The following is a 21,777-nucleotide window of genomic DNA, read 5'->3' on the forward strand; positions in this document are numbered from 1 at the left end:
TTGCATTAGTGTACATTTATGTAGTGGATCTCTTAATAATAATAATGGATAATCACAGTTTGAATTTTAGCCATTGCACCTCTGGTGGGCAAGGTGAAGGAGCCACAGGTGGAGGCGATGGTGGACATCCTGTGTGCCAACATGGCGTCAGACAAGGAGCAGCTGAGAGACATTTCCAGCATGTTACTGAAGGCTGTGATTGCTAAGCTGCCGCTGTCTTCCTCAGGTGAAGGCTGCTAGTTTCTTCTGTGTCTCAGGACCAATGATGCAGAAAGTAAACTGTAACTGCAGATTAGGTCCAGGCTGCTGAGCTTTTTATCCAGACAGGCACCTGCTGGTAATCACCATCAGACAGCATTCATCATCCACCAGTTTGAGACTTAAAAATCAGATGTTTATTTAGGTTCCTGAAGGCACCATTTCCAAACAGCAATAAACAATGTTAGGCATGTTCCAAACTCTGAACTCACCATTGCTAAGTGCTACTGCATCGTGACCTGATGCAGAAGAGGTCAGACACTGATGAGTCACACCGTATGAAACATGGATTCTCCTTCAGCAGGTGTGACTCTGACCGTCAGTGTGTGTAGGAAGATCACCTCCTAGCTGATTGGAGCACTGCATGGAAACAGGAAGATGTGTCTGTTCAGTTAGAGGCTCTGGACATCCTGTCAGATATGTTAGGAAGGTAATTATGGGTCTTTGTTGATATCAGGCTCTATAAAGATCTGTTCACAGACTGATGACTGCACATATTTCATTCTGGGACAGCAGCAGCGCAGGAGGTAGAGCCGGTTGTCCAGTAATAAGAAGGTTGCAGGTACAATCCCGGCTCTGATCAGAGAATGCTGACAACATTGGTTGTCTTTTACATTCATCATGTGAAAAGGTTTTTGTGGGGAAGAACCACAAGCAACAAAACATGCCATTTTTGCAAATACTGTTTTTAAATTACTGCACCAATGTGTAAGACTACGTTGTAGTGTGAGTTTCTGAGGCCTTGTGTGTGATGTCTGTGGGCAAAGTTTTGTTTTTCAGCAAGAGTTAACGATTTTGAGTGTAGAGCTTCATTTTCACTTGAAAATACGATGTTTGGGAAATTTGGTGAGACGTTATGGATTTGTGTTTTGAGAATACAAGGCATAGTTCAAAGAAATGTGTTTAAGCAATCGAGAAAAACTGGAATTGCTTCTCTTTAAACCGTGTCTACTAAAAGATGCAAGATTCCCTCACAGGAAGAAAACTGGATCAAAATAAGCTAAAAGTTGCACAGTGTACAGCCGGCTTTAGAATGCCAGCTATGTTTTCATATTGTGCTGCTGTTTACTTCTTTTATTCACCCTAAATAAAAATTTAGTTAACAAAAAATGGTGCTGTGCTTTAGCTTGTCATGCAAATCTGTGCATCCAATGTTGAATGACTCCTTTAGTAGAAGTTTGCATCTTTTTCAGCACAATCTTTGTCCAGCGAGCTGTCGGACATCTGCCACTGCAACCATCCTAGAGACACCTGGGAACATCAGTCCAACCAGAGAAAATAACGTTAAACATTCAGAGCTGTAGAAAAAACACCACATGCACTATTACTAATGTTATCCTTGATCTATAATTTTAAAACGTTTTAACTCATGTATGTTACATAAGCAACAACAGGAAAAATTAAGCTGAACAATAAAAATATTTGTTTGAAAACTGGTTCAGTAATAATATTATCTTAGTTATTTAAAACTGGTAGCTATTTGCACAAACTTAACAAAATAGGCCTTGAGACTACCAGATTATGATTTAAAACCCTTAAAGAACTCAAAATCATGCCAAAAGTACAATTTCATTAATCAGTAAGGATTTATTTTCATACATATATCAAGCCAAGTCAAGTATTCTTTATTCCAGACTCTTGGTCCAATTCACAGAAGCAGAAAAAAAACATTGTACAGGTAAGATCAAATGAAATATGATATGACAATAACAATATGACACACTAAAGCACAATAAAACAAATAATCACGAAAACAGAAACAAGAGACAATAATTACAGTAGTGTGAAAATAAAATTATAGTAACTCCCTAATCTAAAAATGATAAAGACTCTTATACCAGTGTTTTCACATCATTAATTGGTACTGCACTGACACAGGTACTGGTTACATTTAAAATAATGACATTGTGTGGTCAATAAAATTTTCTTTTATTTGAATGGCCCCTTCCCTGTTATCCGGAACCTGTAATTTATTTATATGAAGAAAAAAGCTTTAAGAAAAAGAAAATGACCCTGGTTGAGTTACTGACTAAAAGTGTAGCTTGCTAAGCTATAAACTATTCTAATGGTAGGTTAGCTTCCAAGCCCAAACGAAAAAAAGCTTTTGTGGACCATACCAATTTGAGTAATAGGAGAGAGAGGGGTCATAATCTTTCAATGATAACGAACAAGGGAATTACCCACAAGTCATTATTGCAGGAGAAAAGGCTCAAGTTCCTTTTCTGAAAATATGTATTTTCTAATTAAATTAAGTTTAGGATGATTAGTTGATGCTCTAAAACTTTTAGACTTCCTGGACCGTCTACAGGTGGTTCAGAATGCCTGTGCTCGGTTTCTGACCAAGTCCTCCAAACACACCCACATCACCCCGCTTCTCCTCCAGCTTCACTGGCTGCCAGTCAACTTCAGAGTTCATTTAAAGATCCTGGTTCTGGTCTTTATGGTCTTACATGGACAAGCACCATCATACGTTGGTGATCTTCTCAGTCCTTACACCCCCAGCAGGTCCCTGAGGTCCAGTGACCAAAGCCTATTGGTTGTGTAGCACACCAGGCTAAAGACCAAAAGTGACAGATCATTTGCTACTGTGGCCCCCAGACTCTGGAACCCTCTTCCCCTCAGCCTGAGATCAGTGGACTCAGTGGTATCCTTTAAAAAGCCTTCCCTGCGGAAGGCACTTAAGGAGTATGGGGTACCAGGCCCATTGATATGGGCTGTTAGGTCTGGGCATGGCTTGTGTCGGATCTTGGTCGACATTGCCAGTGTTATGTCGATTTGAGTTCCCCCCTCGAGATCTGTTTCTGCTCCACCCATCTACTAGTTGGAACCATCCACTCACATAGAAACAGATCTCGAGGGGAGAACTCCAATCGACATAACACTGGCAGAAAGTCGGCTCGTTCCCGTTGAGAGTTGGACTCTGCCAAGGCTGCCCTTTGTCACCAATTCTGTTCATAACTTTTATGGACAGGATATCTATGCACAGCCAATGTGTTTAGGGGATCTGTTTTGGTGGCTTGAGGATCAGGTCTCTGCATTTTGCAGATGATGTGGTCCTGCTGGCTTCATCCGATCGTGACCTATAGTTCACAACCAAGTGTGAAGAAGCTGGGATGATAATCAGTTCCTCTAAATCCAGCACTGTGGTATTGTGTCAGAAAAGGTTAGAATGCTTTCCCCAAGTCAGAGTTGAGGTCTTGCCTCAGGCGGAGGAGTTTAAGTATCTTGAGGTCTTGTTCAAAAGTGAGTGAACGATGGAAAAGGAGATCGATAGGCAGATTGGTTGGCTGCATCTGCAATGATGAGGGCGTTGTCCCAGTCTATCGTGGTGAAGAAAGAGCAGAACTGGAAGGTAAACCTCTCGATTTACAGGTTGATCTAAGTTCCTACCCTCATCTATCGTCACAAGCTTTGAGTAGTGCCTGCTGGTGGTGGTCGGAGGGACCGGTGGCGCCAGTGCTCGGCAGCCTCGCCTCTGTCAGTGCGCCCCAGGGCAGCTGTGGCTACATCGTAGCTTATCCCCACCAGTGTGTGAATGTGTGTGTGAATGACTGATTGTGTTGTAATGCGCCTTGGGGGGTTCCAGGACTATAGAAGGTGCTATATCAATTACAGGCCATTTACCATTTACCAAAAGAATTACATTGCGGATACAAGTGGCCAAATTTAGTTTTCTCCACAGGGTGTCTGGGCTCTCCCCTCTCCCTTAGATAGGGTGAGAAACTCAGTCATCCGGGAGGGGCTCGAAGTAGATCCTCCACATCGAGAGGAGCCACTTTAGGTGGCTTGGGCAGAAATCTGTATTTTTTTAATTTTCCCAACTCACATAAAGGTTTCACAAATCACAAAGTATGTTTTACGGAATTTGCTATTAGTCTAATAATCTAGTTCAGGTATGAGGAGTCTAGGTATTGTAGTTTTAGCACATGACCAGTTCCAATGTGGTCTGGATGCTAAAATGTGCAGATATCTGCCTTTTTTTAAGTTTCACAAATCAGATAAAGGTTTCACAAATCACAAAATATGTTTAACGGTATTTATTGGAGTAATCAAGACCCGGTTTGAAGAGTCTAGGCATGGACTAAAGATGTTTAGGGAGCAGACATTTTGGGTGGAATTGCTCTTTTCCAAACGAGAACCAGAAATGGGAACCAACTTCTGCTTCGTTTTAATCAGATAAGTGAACATTTTAAATGCAACATATGATTGAAATGGTAAAGCAGAAGATAAGTAAAATGTAATATACATTTTCAATTAACTAATGAATGTAGAAGAAAAAAAATTCCAAATCAATCTCACACACATGGCGGAAAGATGTGCAGTAGATGGAAATAAAACAATAAAATGAAACATACATTCTGGTCCACACATCAATGGTAGCGTGGCCGAGTGGTCTAAGGCGCTGGATTTAGGCTCCAGTCATTTCGATGGCGTGGGTTCGAATCCCACCGCTGCCAGGTTGCTTTTTGGAAGTTTTTTTATGTGCGCTGCAGGATTCTGTTCGATTCTTTTGCTTTAACTTAGACGTCATCGAAACGATTGTACCTTTCCTTGTTATTTTTATGCCTAGAAACAAAAACAAAAAGCTTTTAACTTAACAAGTGCCACCTCGTGGCTAACCGGTTTATTGCACAGCTGAACTAAAACTTCTGATAGCTTAAAAAATTGTCAAAATATAACCTTTTAACAGAACTTCATTGCTAAATTTAAGACAGGAAATTACCGATTTCTCTCTTGTATTTATTTTCTATGATGTACTTTGAATAATGAACTAGATCTGCTTCTGAATAATATCAATTTTCACAATGAAAGCAATTCTAGACCTAATTTTGGACAAACATCACCAAATTTGCCTGTTTTGAGTTTTTTTCCCCCAATCAAAATACACAAAGTAATAATATATAATATAATTTACAAACTAAAAAAAGTATCAAAGCATAATCCGTCTCTTGACAAGGAGTCCACAGAAATACCTTGGGGAAAATGTTACAGGAGTCAGACAGTGCTTTATTTAATTTAATGCATAGTAAATTATAAAGGTCTACATACAAAGTGCTTTTTGTTGTATTTAAATTATGTTTTCGTCCATTTTACTTCCTTATCAATTATTAACAGTGTTTAGACTTAAAAATAACCCATTAGTGGACCCCAGCTTTTTGATTCAAGTGCTGAAAAGCCACAAATTGCATTTTCTGAATGGCCAGTTGGGTGTCCTCAGGAGATATCCCAAGATGCCACACGGCCCTAATGGAGTTTTCAAAATGAGGGTACATGAGAACCTGTAGCCCCTGCCCCAGAGCCTCCTCCTCTCCTTCCCCGACCTGACTCATGCGGGTACAAAACTCCTGTGGGCTCAAAGTAGGATCCTTAATTTGGAAACGCAGGATGTTTGTCTCAACAGCAGCCATTTCTACACCAAACAGGAAAGGGTTGTATTCCAGTAGAGCTGGCAGAGGAGAAAGATCACACAGTTCAGTTGGATGACAATGACAGCCAATAAAATACGAGAATTTATAAATACAGGACGTGAGCGACTCACCTAGAGCAAAGGCTTTGGCATTGCGGTGATCGTCCTCCAATCTTCCCACCATTTCTTGTAGAGAAACCTTGCCAGCAGCTGCAAGAACACCAACCTGTCTCATTCCCCCTCCCAGGGCTTTACGGCACCTTACCGCTCTGGATATAAAGTCCTGAGGTCCAGCGAGCATGCTACCTACTGGGGACCCCAAACCCTGTTTATCACACACAAACATAACTTACATCATTTCATCTCTGCATTTGAATTTTATATCTTTAATGATTTTTTTTAATCTATGCGTTATGTTACCTTGGAAAGGCAGACGCTGACTGTGTGTGTGTGCTGCAGTATAGTTGCCACAGGGACCCCCTGAGCCACAGCGGCGTTCATCACCCTGGCTCCATCCATGTGGACAGACAGACCATAATGATCTGCTACAGCACGAACCTTAGAGGAGTGGACACGAGTCAGTCAGATAGGATCAAAGTTGTACAGGATGCTGCAACTAATAAAACATAGAACACACACATCCTGCAGGAAGTGCAGAGGCAGCACGCGTCCTCCCTGAATGTTGTGTGTGTTCTCCACACATATGAGGCGCGAGCGTGGGTAATGTGGGTCTGGGTAACCGTGACGAATCTTTGACTCCAGCTGCTTCAAGTCAAATGTCCCATCTGACCGAGTGGTCACTGTGGTGGAGTGGACACCGGCCAGCTGTGTCAACACGGTAAAAGCACAGTGAGTTCCTTTAAACTGTAAACTGCAGCAGGTGTAGATGCACGCTCACCTGAGCACTGCCTCCTTGCTCGTAGATGTGCAAGTGGGACAGATCGCCCACAATCACCTCGTCGCCTCGCTCCCTGCAGTGCACCATTACTGCAAAGTAAAATACAGACATCTTAGCAATCATCCACGTGGCAAAATGATGATGCTTGGCTGATGATGTACCTGCAATGAGGTTACCCATGGTTCCAGAGGGGACAAAGAGGGCAGCCTCCATCCCAAACATATCTGCTGCAATTTTCTGTAAGTCTGCAGAAATCAGATCAAATTAGAGATATAACAAGGTGTGCTGGGTCACGACACTGTGATGAAGCTTTTTTCTGTGCAGATTCTGGTTTTAACAGGGTAGACTGAAAATTTGTCCTTGTGTTTCATCTAAAGCTTAACTAGATGCATTTTTATTACTCAGTTAAGTAAGCTGTTAGAATCTACAAAAGTACAATAAAAGCTGAAATCTTCATTCATAACTGGATAATTATTCAATTGTTGACTCATTTATTTAACCCTCTCAGGCTCAAAATAAGTTTTGATAAAAGGACGAACAAGTTAAAAAATGCTCATGAAATACGTATGTGGAGTAACCAGGTAGGAAGGTTTTAACTGTTGCAAATCTGCAACGCCTGCCTCCAGAGGGTTAACGTTGTTTCCAGCAATACCGGTACCTACCGTTCACCGTGGGGTCCTCCCCCATCACGTCGTCCCCCACCTCGGCCTCCGCCATGGCCTGGCGCATCGCCGGCCCGGGTTTGGTCACGGTGTCGCTGCGGAGGTCCACCACCCGGACGTGGGTCGCCCCGCTAGGGCCAGGGAACCTGGGTTTCCCGGTGTTGTAGTAGCCCCGAACGGCACACCGAACCAGCAGGGTAGCGGCATCATGTCGCCTAAAACACGGATTGCAGGAGGCGACGTCACCGTGGTTGAGTAAAAAATGAAGAACTCTGCAAGACAAAGTTCTTACATGCATGATGCTCCTGTTTCAATCACATCCATCACGGTAGGTGTTGGTGGGTGCTGAACTTTGGACCAGTGAGCTTGTAATCGATAATCATTGACTGCAAGGGAAACTAATGGATTACCTATCCAAACTAATAGCTACATTGACCATTAGATGGCGTTAAAACACAAAGCTAGCGATTTTACACAAAGCCAAATTTGTGGCAATTTATCAAGTTGTAACTAAATGATTATGGTACAGTTGCATATCTTAGGTATTCTATGATTCAGTTAAGCCATTTACGAAATAAGCTGCAGTTCAAATATGTGGTAAAGTACAAAGTCCCTATAACTTTTTAAACTTAATTCTAACAAAATAACAAAATAAAGAAAATAGGTTAGAAGTAAGTTATTCTTTAATACCTGACATTATTAAATTGCCATACATCATAGTAAAATTCTTGTTATTCCAGATAAATGAAAAATACCTAACAGAAAATGAGGATAAAGTAAAAGGGTGATTGTAGGATTTATTATACAATCTAATACAAACTCAAACATGAACTCATGTGATCAGGTCAATATTTATGTTATGAAGTTTCATACATTTACAGATGTGGTGCCAAAATATTAGATGAAAAAATAATTATGTGACATATTAAAATAAACAGCAGTTTTTAAGTAACACAAGCACGTTTCATTGTTGTATCAAAACTGTATATAGCATACTAAAATATATTTAAATAGATAATGTATTGATCACAAATGTTCATCAGATACACGATATATCAATGCATGTGGATACAATTGGCTGAAACTAGTTTTCTCCACAGGGTGCCTGAGCTCTCCTTTAGAGAAAGGGTGAGTAGCTCGATCATCCCGGAGGGCCTCAGAGTTTTCTGAAGGAGTCCAACGAGGAAGAGACCCAAAGAAAGACCCAGGACACGCTGGAGGGACTGTGTTTCTCTGACGAGGAAACATCTTACCCTGGAGGAGGTGGCCCAAGTTGCTGGGGTGAGGGAAGTCTGGGCGTCCCTGCTGCCCCATGACCCGACCCAGAATAATAGGAGGAAAATAGATGGACGGATCAACCACTGGAATATTTGATGATATATATCTTCAAAGAAAAACCAGTTTTAGCAACAAATATCCTGCAGGCTGTTTGAATTTCTGACATATTAAATATAATAAACTTGTCAATGTTTTTTTTTTTTTTTTTGTAACAGTTGTTTTATGAAGCTGGTGAATATTTATGGACACAAGCTTAAACCAGTATAAAATAACCTCCTCTTGAACAAAATTACAAAATAAAATCCTTTTAGGCTTTATGGGCTGATTTTTATTGACATTATAGTTCCTAATCACAGAATGCTGTCTAATGTGTCTGCAGTCAGGTTACTTTGCTATTTTATCCATTTCACGTCTCATGTCCCGTAAACGTATATATGTCGATGGTGTTGACACATATAGTGTTCGGCTACAGGCACTCACACACACACACACACACACACACACACACACACACACACACACACACACACACACACACACACACACACACACACACACACACACACACACACAGAGCAGACCAACAGTACCAGGTCTCTTTACTCTGACGGTTCTACGAGGCTTTCTCCAGGAACATACATATATACGAGAGAGGAGCTGCAGCTGGTAGCTGTCTGTTCTCTACTGCAGATAAAAGAAGGAGGCTGATGAGAAACACACAACAGCGTGTGCACGTCGCACTCACCTGACGCTGTTCCTGGCTTAAACCATTACGTTTTCTCCTACCTGCAGCGTCACTCCACCCCGACACCACATACCTGAACGATGTTTACATCTGTACAAATACTTCCAATCACAACACGTCTTACAGGAAATACACTGGTATGTGAATGCCTTTGCTGGAATGAACACTCCATTTGAGGGAGAAAGATGCAAGTGATTACATGTCTGTTTCCCCTAATGCTCTAAAGTGATGTTTCCGGGATAACAGGTCACCTTTTGACTTGACCTTTGACCTTATGGTGACTCCCAGGGCTGAATTTGACTGGTGTTCTCACTGGAGACAGACACACACATGTGGAGCAATAACGCTATGAGCTCAGGTCCAAACTTAACCGGTTATATTTAGCATCTATTTTTATAGAAAATGATGACCCCTCTCCCCGTAAGTCTCTGGAATTGAGTCAACATTTGGAGGTGAGGGACTGTGGGAATTTTGCCACCATGGAGCGAGATAAGATATGAAGGGAATGCTTTGCTGCAAAACAACCCCCTCCCCTCCCCTTGGCACCCTCTTCTGTGGAATAATAATGCTGCATTCATATTGCAGGCACAGCCCACCCCCACACACACACACGCACACACACATATCTCGCTCGCTGCATCCTCTCGCTGTCCGAGCCGATTTCCATCACTCGATAAGAGTCCCACTGTGCGTTATCAGGGCTGCCCCGTACTGTAGTTAAAGTTGATATTGGCATGGAGAGCCAGGTTTTATGATCCATAACAAGTTAAATCATTAAGTCATTAAAAGTCATTAGCAAACATCAGCATTGTAAATTGGCCACAGTTGGTCTCAAGAGGCCCACAAGAGCTGTGAAGAGGGAGAGATAAAGATGCATCAGTAAGTGAGGCAGGGCAAACAATGGACGTGTGTGATGAGGCGGTGGGAGACGGGCGTCCCTGGGCAGGAGTCTTTTAGGGGTCACAGCTGGACTCTGCAGCCTCACAGTTATGTCTCAACTGGTCAAATCCTTTGGATGTGCTTCTCCCAGATGCCTCCCAGCATTCCTGGCCTGCGCGCGCGTGGGGTGGGGTGGGGGGTGGGGGATATTGAATTAGAGAAAAAAAGGCAGAGACGGAGAAATGAAGGAGAGGGAGAAATATTGACTCCTTCTGGGAAGGAGAGAGACAGCAACGCCTTTCCAATAACCATAAACCCACTGGGCTGAAAATAGACGAGCCGAATGAATAAACGAATGTGTTCATCCCACATGAGCGCTTCTCTTTCACCAATGGAGGGGAATGGAGGTGACCCTCTCCTCCCTCCTCACCTCACTTTTTTCTCTCCTCTTTCGCCAAGGCCATCATTTCTTCAGCGTGACAAGGGGCATTAACTGGAACAAAACAGGTGTTTGTGGGAAACCTTCCCTGTGATGAGGTTTTTCACACAAACACACTCCTCTGTAAAGGTGTCGATGAGAGACGGGGAACATCTGCTTCACGTTTAACACAATCCTCCCTTTTGTGTCACCGGATGTGATTTACTCCACTATCCTTCCGAGGACAGAACCTTTCTTGGAAGTAACTGACCAAAAATCTTAAACTGAGGACTTACCCCCTTCAGTGTAGAGCCCTGACCCCCAGCTGCCCCCTACTCTCTGAAGTGATGGCTGAAATCGGTCCCATTCTATTTAGATGACTGTAATTATTATTAATTTATTTCGTGGAACGTTTGTTTTACTTATTTGAACCTAAATTTACTACCCTAAAATATATATTATACAACAGATATTTTTATTAGAAGGAATGATAGCAATACCTATTTTTCAAGTGTTTTATGTATATTTTGCAGGCTCCCCTTCCATAAAGATGTTTTCACATGAAATGAGTAGCCACTCTGCCTGAGTGTTTACACACACTTTGCCCCTCCTTTGCACCATTCATCCATCCATTCATCTTGCAGGAGCAGCAGCCTAAAAGCAGAGAGGCCCAGATTTCCCTCTCCTCTGCCGCTTGGGCCAACTCTTCTGGGGGGATCCTAAGGTGTTCTCTGGCCAGCCGAGAAACAAAGTCCATCCAGTGTGTCATGGGTCTTTCCTTGGTTCTCTTCTGCCTGGTTGGACATGCATGGAAAACTTCTCCAGGGAGTCATCCTAACCAGACGCCACCTCAACTTGCTCCTCTTGATGTGGAGGAGCAGCAGATCGACTCCAAACCCCTCCCGGATGACCGAGCTTTTCACCCTATCTCTAAAATCTAGTTTATCCTTCTCCGTCTGCGTCGGTGCAGAGACACGCAGCGCCGTTATTTGTCGTCACAAGGGCTCTCCAACAGCCTCGCAAGGATAGATGGAGTCAAGCTCACTTTCCTAACTATCCCTCAAAAGCAGCAGAGAGCGGCTTCCTTTAACTTTGTCAACAGCACCGTTTGCACTGTCCTCTGCTGTCGTGGTGGAGAATTGCTTCTCAACACTGACACCAACGGAGAAGTTTAAAAGGAGAACCTCTCCATCAGAATGTGCGCATGTGAGTGCAAACTTACTGATGGGAAGGTATAAACTAGGTTTAAGGGAGAGCCCAGACACCCTGTGGAGAATACTCTGTGTCTGCAATCTGGTACCTAAAGCTCGTGACCATAGGTGAGGGTAGGAACGTAGATCCACCAGTAAATCCAGAGCTTTGCCTTCGGTCTCAGCTCTCTCTTCACCACGACAGACCGGTACAACACTCGCATCACTGCAGATGTAGCACCACCTATCGATCGCCCGTTCCATCTTTCCCTCACTCGTGAACAAGACCCCGAGATACTTAAACTCCTCCACTTGGGGCAGGACCAGGGGCGGATTTAGGACTGAAGAAGATCTGGGGCTTAACACACACGCGCGCGCGCACACACACACACACGCGTGAACACACGTGACACGCACTAGTCAACATCATATATATTTGTCTTGCACCACATCATTTTTAATCTGAAGCTACATATTAAGCATTTTCAGGGCAGAGTATTGTTCCTGTTAGTGTTTAGTGTGAGATGATAGTAAATATTCCCTTTCTTTCTCCAACAACGTTACCTGATAGTAAGCTAACTTTAGGCAAACCAGTAGCACAACAAATATTATCAAATAAGACTCACAAACCTGAGTCAACACCAGTATCATCAAAGCTGGGGTTCTGTCGTTGTACTTTTGGTCTAAAAAACGTCCTTATGTCCATCTTCACTCATGCGTTTCAGGCACAGAGTGTAGAAGAAGCCGGCTGCTGAAGGGCTTCTTCTTCAGTGGTGGAGGCTCAGGCAGGCTGTATACAAACTACTGCCAGCTGCTCCCTCTCTGTTGGACTTTGGTACTGCATGTTACTTCCGCGATTTAGATCCAGGGCTTTTCATGAAACATCCGGGGCTTCAGCCCAAGTAGCCGGGCCTAGCGCCGCCCCTGGGCAGGACCTCATCCCTGACCAGGAGAAGGCATTCTATCCTTGTCCGACTCAAGATCATGGTCTCAGATTTAGAGGAACTAATTCTCATACCAGCTGCTTCACACTTGGCTGTGCTGTGAACTGCTCCAGTAAAAGCTGGAGATCCTGGTCTGATGAAGCCAGCAGGACCACATCATCTGCAAAAAGCAGAAACCTGTTCCTTAGGTCACCAAAAACCCTCACCCCCTTGGCTGCACCTAGAAACCCTGTCCATAAAAGTTATGAACAGAAGCGGTGACAAAGGGTCCAACTCTCACCGGAGATTGTGGCCATCTCACAGCCCCTGACAGGGCCCTCCCCCTCCCCGCTGGTTGGACAGATAATTGTTCCCTACTCTCCATGACTGATATCAATGTTGTTGTTATTAGCCTCAAGGGCAAAATGCCGATTATCACTTGTAAGTCGCTTTGGACAAAAGTGTCTGCTAAATACATAAACATAAACATAATGACCACACACTTTTATGTCTGCACCAGACAGCAGGCTTTCTTGCCTGGGGCCCCAAGTCACCCTTGCAGCACCACAGTCTTGTCAGATACCTGAACCACCTCAGCTGACTCCTTGTGATGAGGAGGAGCACCAGCAGCTCCACGCCAAGCTACCCCGGGATGATGGAGCTCCTCTCTGTATCTCTAAGGTTTAACTTGACCACCTTCTTGTATTCAGAATAACTTTGTCAGCTCCAACTTCATCACAGCAGTGTAGTGCAGTGTCATCTTTACTGCAGACAAAGTTCTTGTCTCACTTCATCACATGTAAACAAGATACTTCCACTTCTCCAACTGAGGCAAAGGCCGATTCCCACATAGCGAGATGGCTTCAGACTTGAAGAAGCTGATTCTCATCTTGGCTGCCTTCCTTTCAGTGCATGTTGAAGCTCAAGGGCAGCACTAAGATATGAGACTCAGGCCCTGTCCACACGTAGCCGGGATCTGCCAAAACGTAGATATTTTTCTACGTTTTGGCCTGTCATCCACACGAAAACGGAGTTTTTTCACACGAAAACGGATCTTTTTAAAAACTCCGGCCAAAGTGAAGATCTGCGTTTTCTCCGTTTTGGGTGTCTGCGTGTGGACAGACAAAACCGGAGTTTTAAGGTCCGCAACGTCACTTTCCGCGACAAAAAAAATGCTGACATCACGTGTGCGACCTGTGTTTACACTAGCCGACATCATGGATGCCCTCAGAGCTGCACTCGCTTTATCAATTGTCCAAGCGCTTTTTGCTTGTTTGATTTCGCAAGCGGAATTACTGCTCCTTGCGGAAGACCACAGACGAAGGACGAGGTTAAGAACGGGGGAAGTACTGCCGCCTACAGGTCTGGCATGTCCTTAACAACGTATTTATCCGGGTAAGTGTGGACAGAGTTTTTTTTTTTAAATGAGTTGGTGTGGATGCAAGTTTTTGGAGGGGCGGTTATTCGTTTTTAGAAAAACCCGGCGATGTGTGGACTAGGCCTCACAGTCCAAGTCTCAAACCAAAATGTCCTCATCAGGATGGTGTAACATGATTCATTCACACAGGATAAGGACGACTAACACTTTCCTGGTATGAACTGTCAGCCTCATCACTGCTTTGATTACAGTCATCACTGTAAAATGCTGCTTGTGTAGAGGGGTGTATAAATATCGGACTAGACAATAAACCTGAACCTGTTTTTGTTCCCACGGGATGTTTGCACCGACACAGATCTGTGACTCAGAAAATAATGAAATTAAATTGTTCTCAGCACTCGTGGATGAACTTTATTAATGATTACAAATCAAATAGTTACATCATCACAGTTTCAGACCAAGCTGGGTTTTACAAATGTGTTTATGAAGTTAAAGAAACAAATGCACATTAAAGTGCAGAAAAATCTTCCTGCACACAGCAGACTGATGTTTTTCCATTTTAAATAAAAGTCCTCTGAAAGAAATTGCTTTCCAGTAAATAAATTATGAACTAGCAAGTCATTTTTTGAGTTGCTTAAGCGTGCACATTTCTGGGAAACCAGTGCACTATATCACCAAAAACATGTGGTGAGAATTATTTGTTGATGGTTTAACATCCCTTTCCTACACAGCGTGCAGGAGTTACGGTCGCTCCTCATCTGAAAAACTTTAGAGTCTGAAAGCTGGAGTTTTCCCACTTTATCACAAACATGTCAGATGGCTCCAGGTCAAAGTTCTCCCCACCTGTTTTTTCAAGTCCAAGTCGAGGCTGTCGCCAGACTGTTGCCACACAGCTAAAAGGAAACTACTCCACAATTGTTATTGTGGTCTTAAGCAATAAGATTTACTTGCACTGGGCCTACGGGGCTCAACATAGTGATATAGCAAACTTTACCCAAACATTAATGATGGAATACGTTCATTCGTCTCACTCTTCATTCATCTGCTGGTTTCTTTCACTCAGCCAGGCCATCAGCAGCGTGTTCCTTTGGTGAACAGTCACTTAAGACTTTTTTTTTTCCTACCTCCATTTTCACTAATCAGTTAACAGCCCTTTGGTTCACCCCTCCCAGCTGCGGTGTCACCCTCTTGACCCTCTTTTCACTCCTTTTCCTCGCTCTTTAACCACATTGCCTGCTTTTTTTCTGCGCTCACTCGATGGGAAGTCATGTGACTTCTCTGAAGCTGAGCCCTATAAACCAGCAGCACTTGGGGGGGTTTGTGTCTGTGCAACTCCCTGATTGGCTCTTGCATGTAGATGCTGCTTGGTGCAAACACACACCCATACACACCACCCTGCAGACCCCCTGTTTTCCTGTTTCAGGAACAAAAGTTAATTTAAAAGAAAAGTGGAACAGAGGACGGGGGAGTGGGGCTTCTTTTCAGTTAAGTGATGCATTCAAACAGAGCAGGGGCTTTTCTCCCAAGATGAAAATAAGCAAGTAGACCAATGCATGAGCTGTGCTATTTGTTTTATGTTGGGGGATGCTTGCTGTTTGCACGCCAACGACTGAATGGATTTGATTGAATGGGCCTGCTTATTCTAACTGGATTCTTGCTGAGACAAAGCAGAAGAGCCTGACATCTATTGGCAGAAATGCACGGCTGCTTGTATTCAGCATCCCCAGTTAATTCAAAACCTTGTAAGATGTGAAGAATAATGTGAGATAAATGCCAGAAACATGTTTTTGCCTTGATTCATCTCAAGTTGTGATTCCAGCTGGGTTATAACTTCAGGATGGGATGGAAACCTCTGATTATTTAAATCTTTAAAACGTAACTTCCATGTATTTTTCAGATTTGAAGAACAAAAAAGAAATGCATGCAAATTGTACAGCAAAGTGTGCAGACCAATCAGGAATTGTGTGCTATGGCTTATGGAATGGAATATGTTGTACAATGTAGCCCTTTGATGCATGAATTATGAAATCTTCAACCATGATTTTTTTAACAATTTTTTTCATTTGTCTTTAGGTGTGAATGAAACAAATGTCAACACATATTTTTTGTAAAATTTTATAATTTACAACTAATTTATTACATGTCCACCTCAGTGGACAGCGTGCATTCTGATCATGAAATATGTTGGCTTGGCTTACTGAAGTCCAAATGGAGGGGCTCAAATGCAATAAAGTCTTCAACAGCTGTGCTTAATAGCAAAAACAAATAAATAACAATTTTGAGTACCTGCCCACTGTAGTGACCATTACCCCGGGTTTCCACGGGAGCCGTCAGCAGCACGTTACTGCAGCAGCACGTCTTGCTCGCGTAAACTGCTGCTTGGCCCTTCCCACGAGACGCGAAGCAGCAGGAGAGCAGCTGTCACCGACTGAGCACGAAGTCACACGAGTGACTTCGTCAGTAAACACAACAACAAGCAGGAGAAAACTACAACATGGTTTGTGTTTTATGTTCTGTCCGTTTTATAATCGCCGATACGGACCTGAAAAACAACGGAGACCGCTAGCTAGGTGATAACTTCTCACGGGGACGCGCAGTTAGTAACCTTTTTTAAAAGTAAAGTAACCGAAAAGCAGTACGTTCTTTATTCTGAAAATCTCGGTAGCTTCTCTCCTTTTCCGCGTCCGATTTCCTGTCTTTCCTTCCCCAAAAATGTCGAACTTGACCCGTTTCAGAGGCGTCGCGCGTAGAAAATAGAACCGGCGCGTAAAGGCCGCGACATGCTGCTTCTGAGACGCGGCCGACTTGTGCTGCTGACGGCTGCTGACGGCTCCAGTGGAAAAGGTTCTGTTGACCACAGCGGTTCCTATCAGCAGCTATGACGTGCTGCTGCAGTAACGTGCTGCTGACGGCTCCCGTGGAAAGCCGGGGTTATGCATCAAAGGGGTAGATCAAATGTGGGGAAACAACTGCTAAAAGTGTCACTGAATGCTAGTGAAAAACTGGAGCTATGTCCTACTCCTGTCAGAGCTCAGGTGCATCTCATAGCATTCAGTGAATTTAAACAACTAATCTGGCATTTTAATGCCTTTGTGGTTTTTACACAGGAACAGAGGACGTATGCAAAACTCACCATTTGCATCCTATTCCTCTATAAACCTGTCCATCTGTTTTCTGTCAATGTTTACATTCAGGAATTATGTGCCTAAAACACACCGTTTCATAAAGCCCCAGTTTGTGACATCACAAATGTGGAAATTAGAATAGAACAGCCTCTCTAGTATTATAAGTTAAGAAAAAAAGTTCATGATATGTCCCCTTTAAGGCTGATTATTTTTAAAATGCATCCATTTATGTGCACTTTCTGAATCATTAGAGCTTTCGTAAACAACTCTTTTTACATCCACCACTTTTATAGTAAATTATACATTAAAATTGTAGGTAAGAACACACCAAAGATGTAGGTATCCTTTCTCTTCGTTCACCCTCTGCGTCTCTCCCTGTTTAGGGACTTCTCTCTGGTTATACTTAAGCTCAGATCTGCTCTTAAATAAAGGAAGAAAAGGGTCATTTTCACTTAAAACACTTTGGAAACGCGTACACACACACACACACACACACACGCGCGCGCGCGCGAGTGACCATCGAGGCTTCTGTCACTCAGTTTGTTTTAATATGACATGTAGTTTTCATACAGCAACTCTTTGAGTCATGCATTTTAGTCTTCCTCTCATCTTGTTTGCTATCAGGGGGTGAGACAGGTGTGTGATTACCCTAGTGACCTTAAACCACTGGTGGTTACCATGGTGATTTCATTGCACTATTGCCAGAAGCTTACACTGTCCTTTAGCAGTTTGTAAATCAAGCCTTTTTAATCTCAGCTTCAAAACTGATGTTGACATTTTGTGCAGAAGCTGCACTGAGACGCCTCTGAGTTTATTCAGAAATGTTCCAGTCATTCCATCTTTCAGTTCTTTTTAAAATGTATTAACCTGCAATGTTTCGTTTGTGGCTGCAAACATCATCAGGCTGATGTCGATGGTGGCGTCACTTCCTTCGTTTATCCGCGGGCAGCAGAGGACGTTGTCGGCCTCTGCTGCCCGCTCTCCCCTCTCCGATGATGCAGTCCCATGCGCGATCCAACGAGTAAACTCCATCGTCTCTGTTCATGGTCTCACATCCACGTCTCCTCATCTCGATAGCTTCTTTTATCCATCTTTTGTGTTTCTGTTGTTCGGTGTTTATGATCCTTGTGTTGTCCCAGTCCATTATATGGTTTTCTCTTGAGCAGTGATCTGTTACGGCTGACTTCTTTATTGTGCTTTCTGCTTCTTGTTTTGCTGTTTTTGTATGTTTTTGACTCTCCTCTTTCTCACACTCCTTTCTATGTTCTATTGTTCGTGTGTTGAGTTGGCGTCCGGGTTCTACTATGTATGTTTAATTGCAGAGTTTGCATGGGATTTTGTAAACGACTCCACATTTAAGTCCAGCTGGTATCTTGTCTTTTGGGTGTAGTTTTTTCATTGTTGCTCTTATTAAGAGCAACAATGAAAAAACACAACATGAACACACCAACAAAACCATACACAACAGTTAGAAACAGACTAGTACACCCAAAAGATAAGATACCAGCTGGACTTAAATGTGGAGTCATTTACGAAATCCCATGCAAACTCTGCAATAAAACATACATAGGAGAAACCGGACGCCAACTCAACACACGAACAATAGAACATAGAAAGGAGTGCGAGAAAGAGGCAAGTCAAAAACACACAAGAGCAGCAAAAGAAGAAGCAGAAAGCACAATAAAGAAATCAGCCGTAACAGATCACTGCATAAGAGAAAACCATATAATGGACTGGGACAACACAAGGATGATAAACACCGAACAACAGAAACACAAAAGATGGATAAAAGAAGCTATAGAGATGAGGAGACATGGATGTGAGACCATGAACAGAGACGATGGAGTTTACTCGTTGGATCGCGCATGGGACTGCATCATCGGAGAGGGGAGAGCGGGCAGCAGAGGCCGACAACATCCTCTGCTGCCCGCGGATAAACGAAGGAAGTGACGCCACCATCGGCGTCAGACTGATGATGTTTGCAGCCGCAAACGAAAGGTTGTAGGTAAATAAACCTTTTCTGTGTTTTAAAAAGAACTGAAAGATGGAATTTGAAACTAAACACAGCAAGAACACAACAAAGATGTTCTAGTCATTGTTTTTACTCTAGAGCTGAAGGTGGAAGCAATGCTCTGGGGGGTAGCAGTGATGGCTGTACAATACACCATCTGTAGTTTAGATTGAAAAATCTCAACAACTGTTGTAAAAGTTTCCAAAAAGTCATTTATGATCCCCAAAGGATTTTTACTAATGACTCACATATGGATGTAGTCAGTGATTTCAGTATTTCTGTATTTACAAAATGTTGTTGGCACAAGTTTTGAACAGATGTTCTCATTCCTTTGAGATGAAAACCTTCATAATTCCTATAATCTTATTTTTCTTAGAAAGCATAAACAGTGATTTATGTTTAGACTGTCACACAAAAGGTTGTCAGATTCATGAAGTCCACAGATGGATTCACCTAATATCAGTTAACCCTCTTGAGTGTGGACCTATGGTGTGGACGAGGCAAAAAGTCATATAAACAACAGCAAAATAAACTTTTAATAAGAAATTTATTCCAGCAGAACCAGACTCACAGGGAGTCTAGTTCAGCTTTTAAGCAATTGTCTCAACCAGCTTTGAGTTTGCTGTAATGGAGAAGATTTTGAAAGATAATTACATCGCTGCAACACCTGCTACAATTTTTGTTGCTGTGCTGTTTAAATTAATTTCTTAAAAATCCAACCGTGAAAATTCAAAAACCTTTTTACAGCTGAGGTTTTAATACTTTTTACACGTCATTCAAAGGAAATTTGTTTCTGGCCGAGACCAAGATCTGTAGTTTTTTTAACGCATTTGCAGTGATCTCAAGTTGTGGGTCGATCTCTGTGGGCAAAACAAGCTTTCATGCTCCACCCTCTGTTGTGCCAAGGTGTAATCTGCATTCACAAGTCAGGCGTTGCAGCAATATTACTACCAAGCATGGCCGCATGGGTGCCGCAAAATTCCTGCATCGCCGTGCTGCCAGGGCGCTTTCATACACACTGAGGCGGCAGTATTACTCTGATTTGCTGGCGTTGTGTGCCTTATAAAAAAGAGCTTCAGAGTGACTGATCACATTTAAAGAGCAAGTCACCCCCAAATAAACTATTTTTTTGCTGATAAACTAAATAAACGAGTGTCTAATCGTGCTGCAGACACGTGTAGTCAATAATTTGGCACTTCAGTGCATCTTAGTTAAAATTTAAATATTCTGCATAAAACTGGCAGTGTTCTGCCGTTGTCAGGTAAAAACTCTGAACTATATTTGAATTTAAATCTGCAACCGCTATTGGCTAAGAGGTATGCTATGATGTAAACTGGTACATTATGATGTCACAGTGCTGTCGTGAGCCTGTGTGTGTGTGTGTATTTGTTAGCGGCTCCGCCCTCTCGGTCTGCCAGGCAACAGCATTTATCGCATTTTTCAAACAGGAAGTGGGAGTGGAGTGAGACTGGTAGGGGTTGACTTGCTCTTTAACAAGTAAAGAAAAATGGTTTCTCAGTTAACTTGGTTTTCAAAAGGTTCAAGTACCAAACCCTGTGGAACTCCCTAACTAGTTCTTGTGGAAAATGATTATTCATGTGAACAGAGTAAGCTGCACAGTGGTTAGCGCAAACTGCCTTGCAGCAAGAAAGTCTCAGGTTCCAGTCACAGCCTGCATACGTGGCTTCTCTCCAGGTACTCCGACTTCCCCCCACAGTCCAATATGATTGTTAGGTTGATGGCCTCTGAATGATCTTTAGGTGTGTGCATGCATGGTTGTTTGTCCCGTGTGTCTCTGTGTTGCCTTGTGACAGACTGGCTTCTGTGAAGAAGAAACTGGTGTAAAACTTACAAAGATTCCTGAATCAAAAGCTGATTTTCATTTAAATAAAGAGTTTTCATTCATGCATCAATGCAGATAGTGTAAAATGGATTTTGTCATTTATGTCACGAAAAAAACGTGTTAGCACATTACACTTCATGTCTGTACAGTTTGAGCAGTATTCCAGCATGGATGTAATTTTTTTTGGGGGGGGGGGGGGGGGGGGACACAAGAGGGACATGCCCCCACCCCTACTTTTTCCTAAGCCAATTTTTGTCCCCTGCACTTTTTACCATCTAAAAACAATATTACACTGTTTTAAATAGACACTGGTTGAGACACCATTGAAATGTAAAACCTGCTATTATGACTGTTTATTGAATTTTCCTACAATAAATTCAGTCTAAAAAAATCGCTAATGTCGTCTCACTGAATGTATCGCAATATATTGTATCGTTTCCCCTGTATGATGATACGTATTGTGTTGCCAGAATTTCACCAATCCCCCCCCCCTCCCCCCGCCCTATTCTGTTTGCTTCACAGCCAGACAGGACAGGGGGGAGGAAATAAAGAGCCTCAAGGCTGTAGTTTTATATATATATATATATATATATATATATATATATATATATATATATATATATATATATATATATATATATATATATATTATATGTGTGTGTGTCAGTGTGAGTCTCTGTTACAGTGTCCCGATTGATCATGCGCCCTGGCTACTTGGCCAAGCGGATGTTCATTTGGCTGACTGGTTATCTCACCCGGGAG

At 42.8% G+C, this 21,777-nt stretch overlaps 1 protein-coding gene and 1 non-coding gene across 3 annotated transcripts; one reads left to right on the forward strand and one right to left on the reverse strand.

Annotated features, from left to right (window-relative positions):
- Positions 1-4,633: 4,633 nt before the first annotated feature.
- trnal-uag (transfer RNA leucine (anticodon UAG)) lies at positions 4,634-4,715 on the forward strand. The gene has a single exon. It is a non-coding gene; the product is annotated as a tRNA-Leu (tRNA).
- A 522-nt stretch (positions 4,716-5,237) lies between these two features.
- On the reverse strand, positions 5,238-7,651 carry tha1 (threonine aldolase 1). 2 transcript variants are annotated; one of them, XM_015962871.3, is made up of 8 exons: positions 7,518-7,651; positions 7,226-7,440; positions 6,725-6,808; positions 6,564-6,652; positions 6,305-6,490; positions 6,086-6,223; positions 5,798-5,990; positions 5,238-5,704 (listed from the first exon to the last, which is right to left on the reverse strand). In XM_015962871.3, the coding sequence occupies exons 1-8, from the start codon at positions 7,547-7,549 to the stop codon at positions 5,397-5,399; spliced, it is 1,245 nt and encodes a 414-aa protein (XP_015818357.3). In that variant the 5' UTR covers positions 7,550-7,651; the 3' UTR covers positions 5,238-5,396. The 2 variants fall into 2 exon arrangements, with proteins under 2 accessions (XP_015818357.3, XP_015818356.3); XM_015962870.3 differs by having other exon boundaries at positions 7,226-7,614.
- Positions 7,652-21,777: the final 14,126 nt, after the last annotated feature.

This window comes from Nothobranchius furzeri, chromosome 16, assembly GCF_043380555.1.
Source record: "Nothobranchius furzeri strain GRZ-AD chromosome 16, NfurGRZ-RIMD1, whole genome shotgun sequence".
NCBI lineage: Eukaryota > Metazoa > Chordata > Actinopteri > Cyprinodontiformes > Nothobranchiidae > Nothobranchius > Nothobranchius furzeri.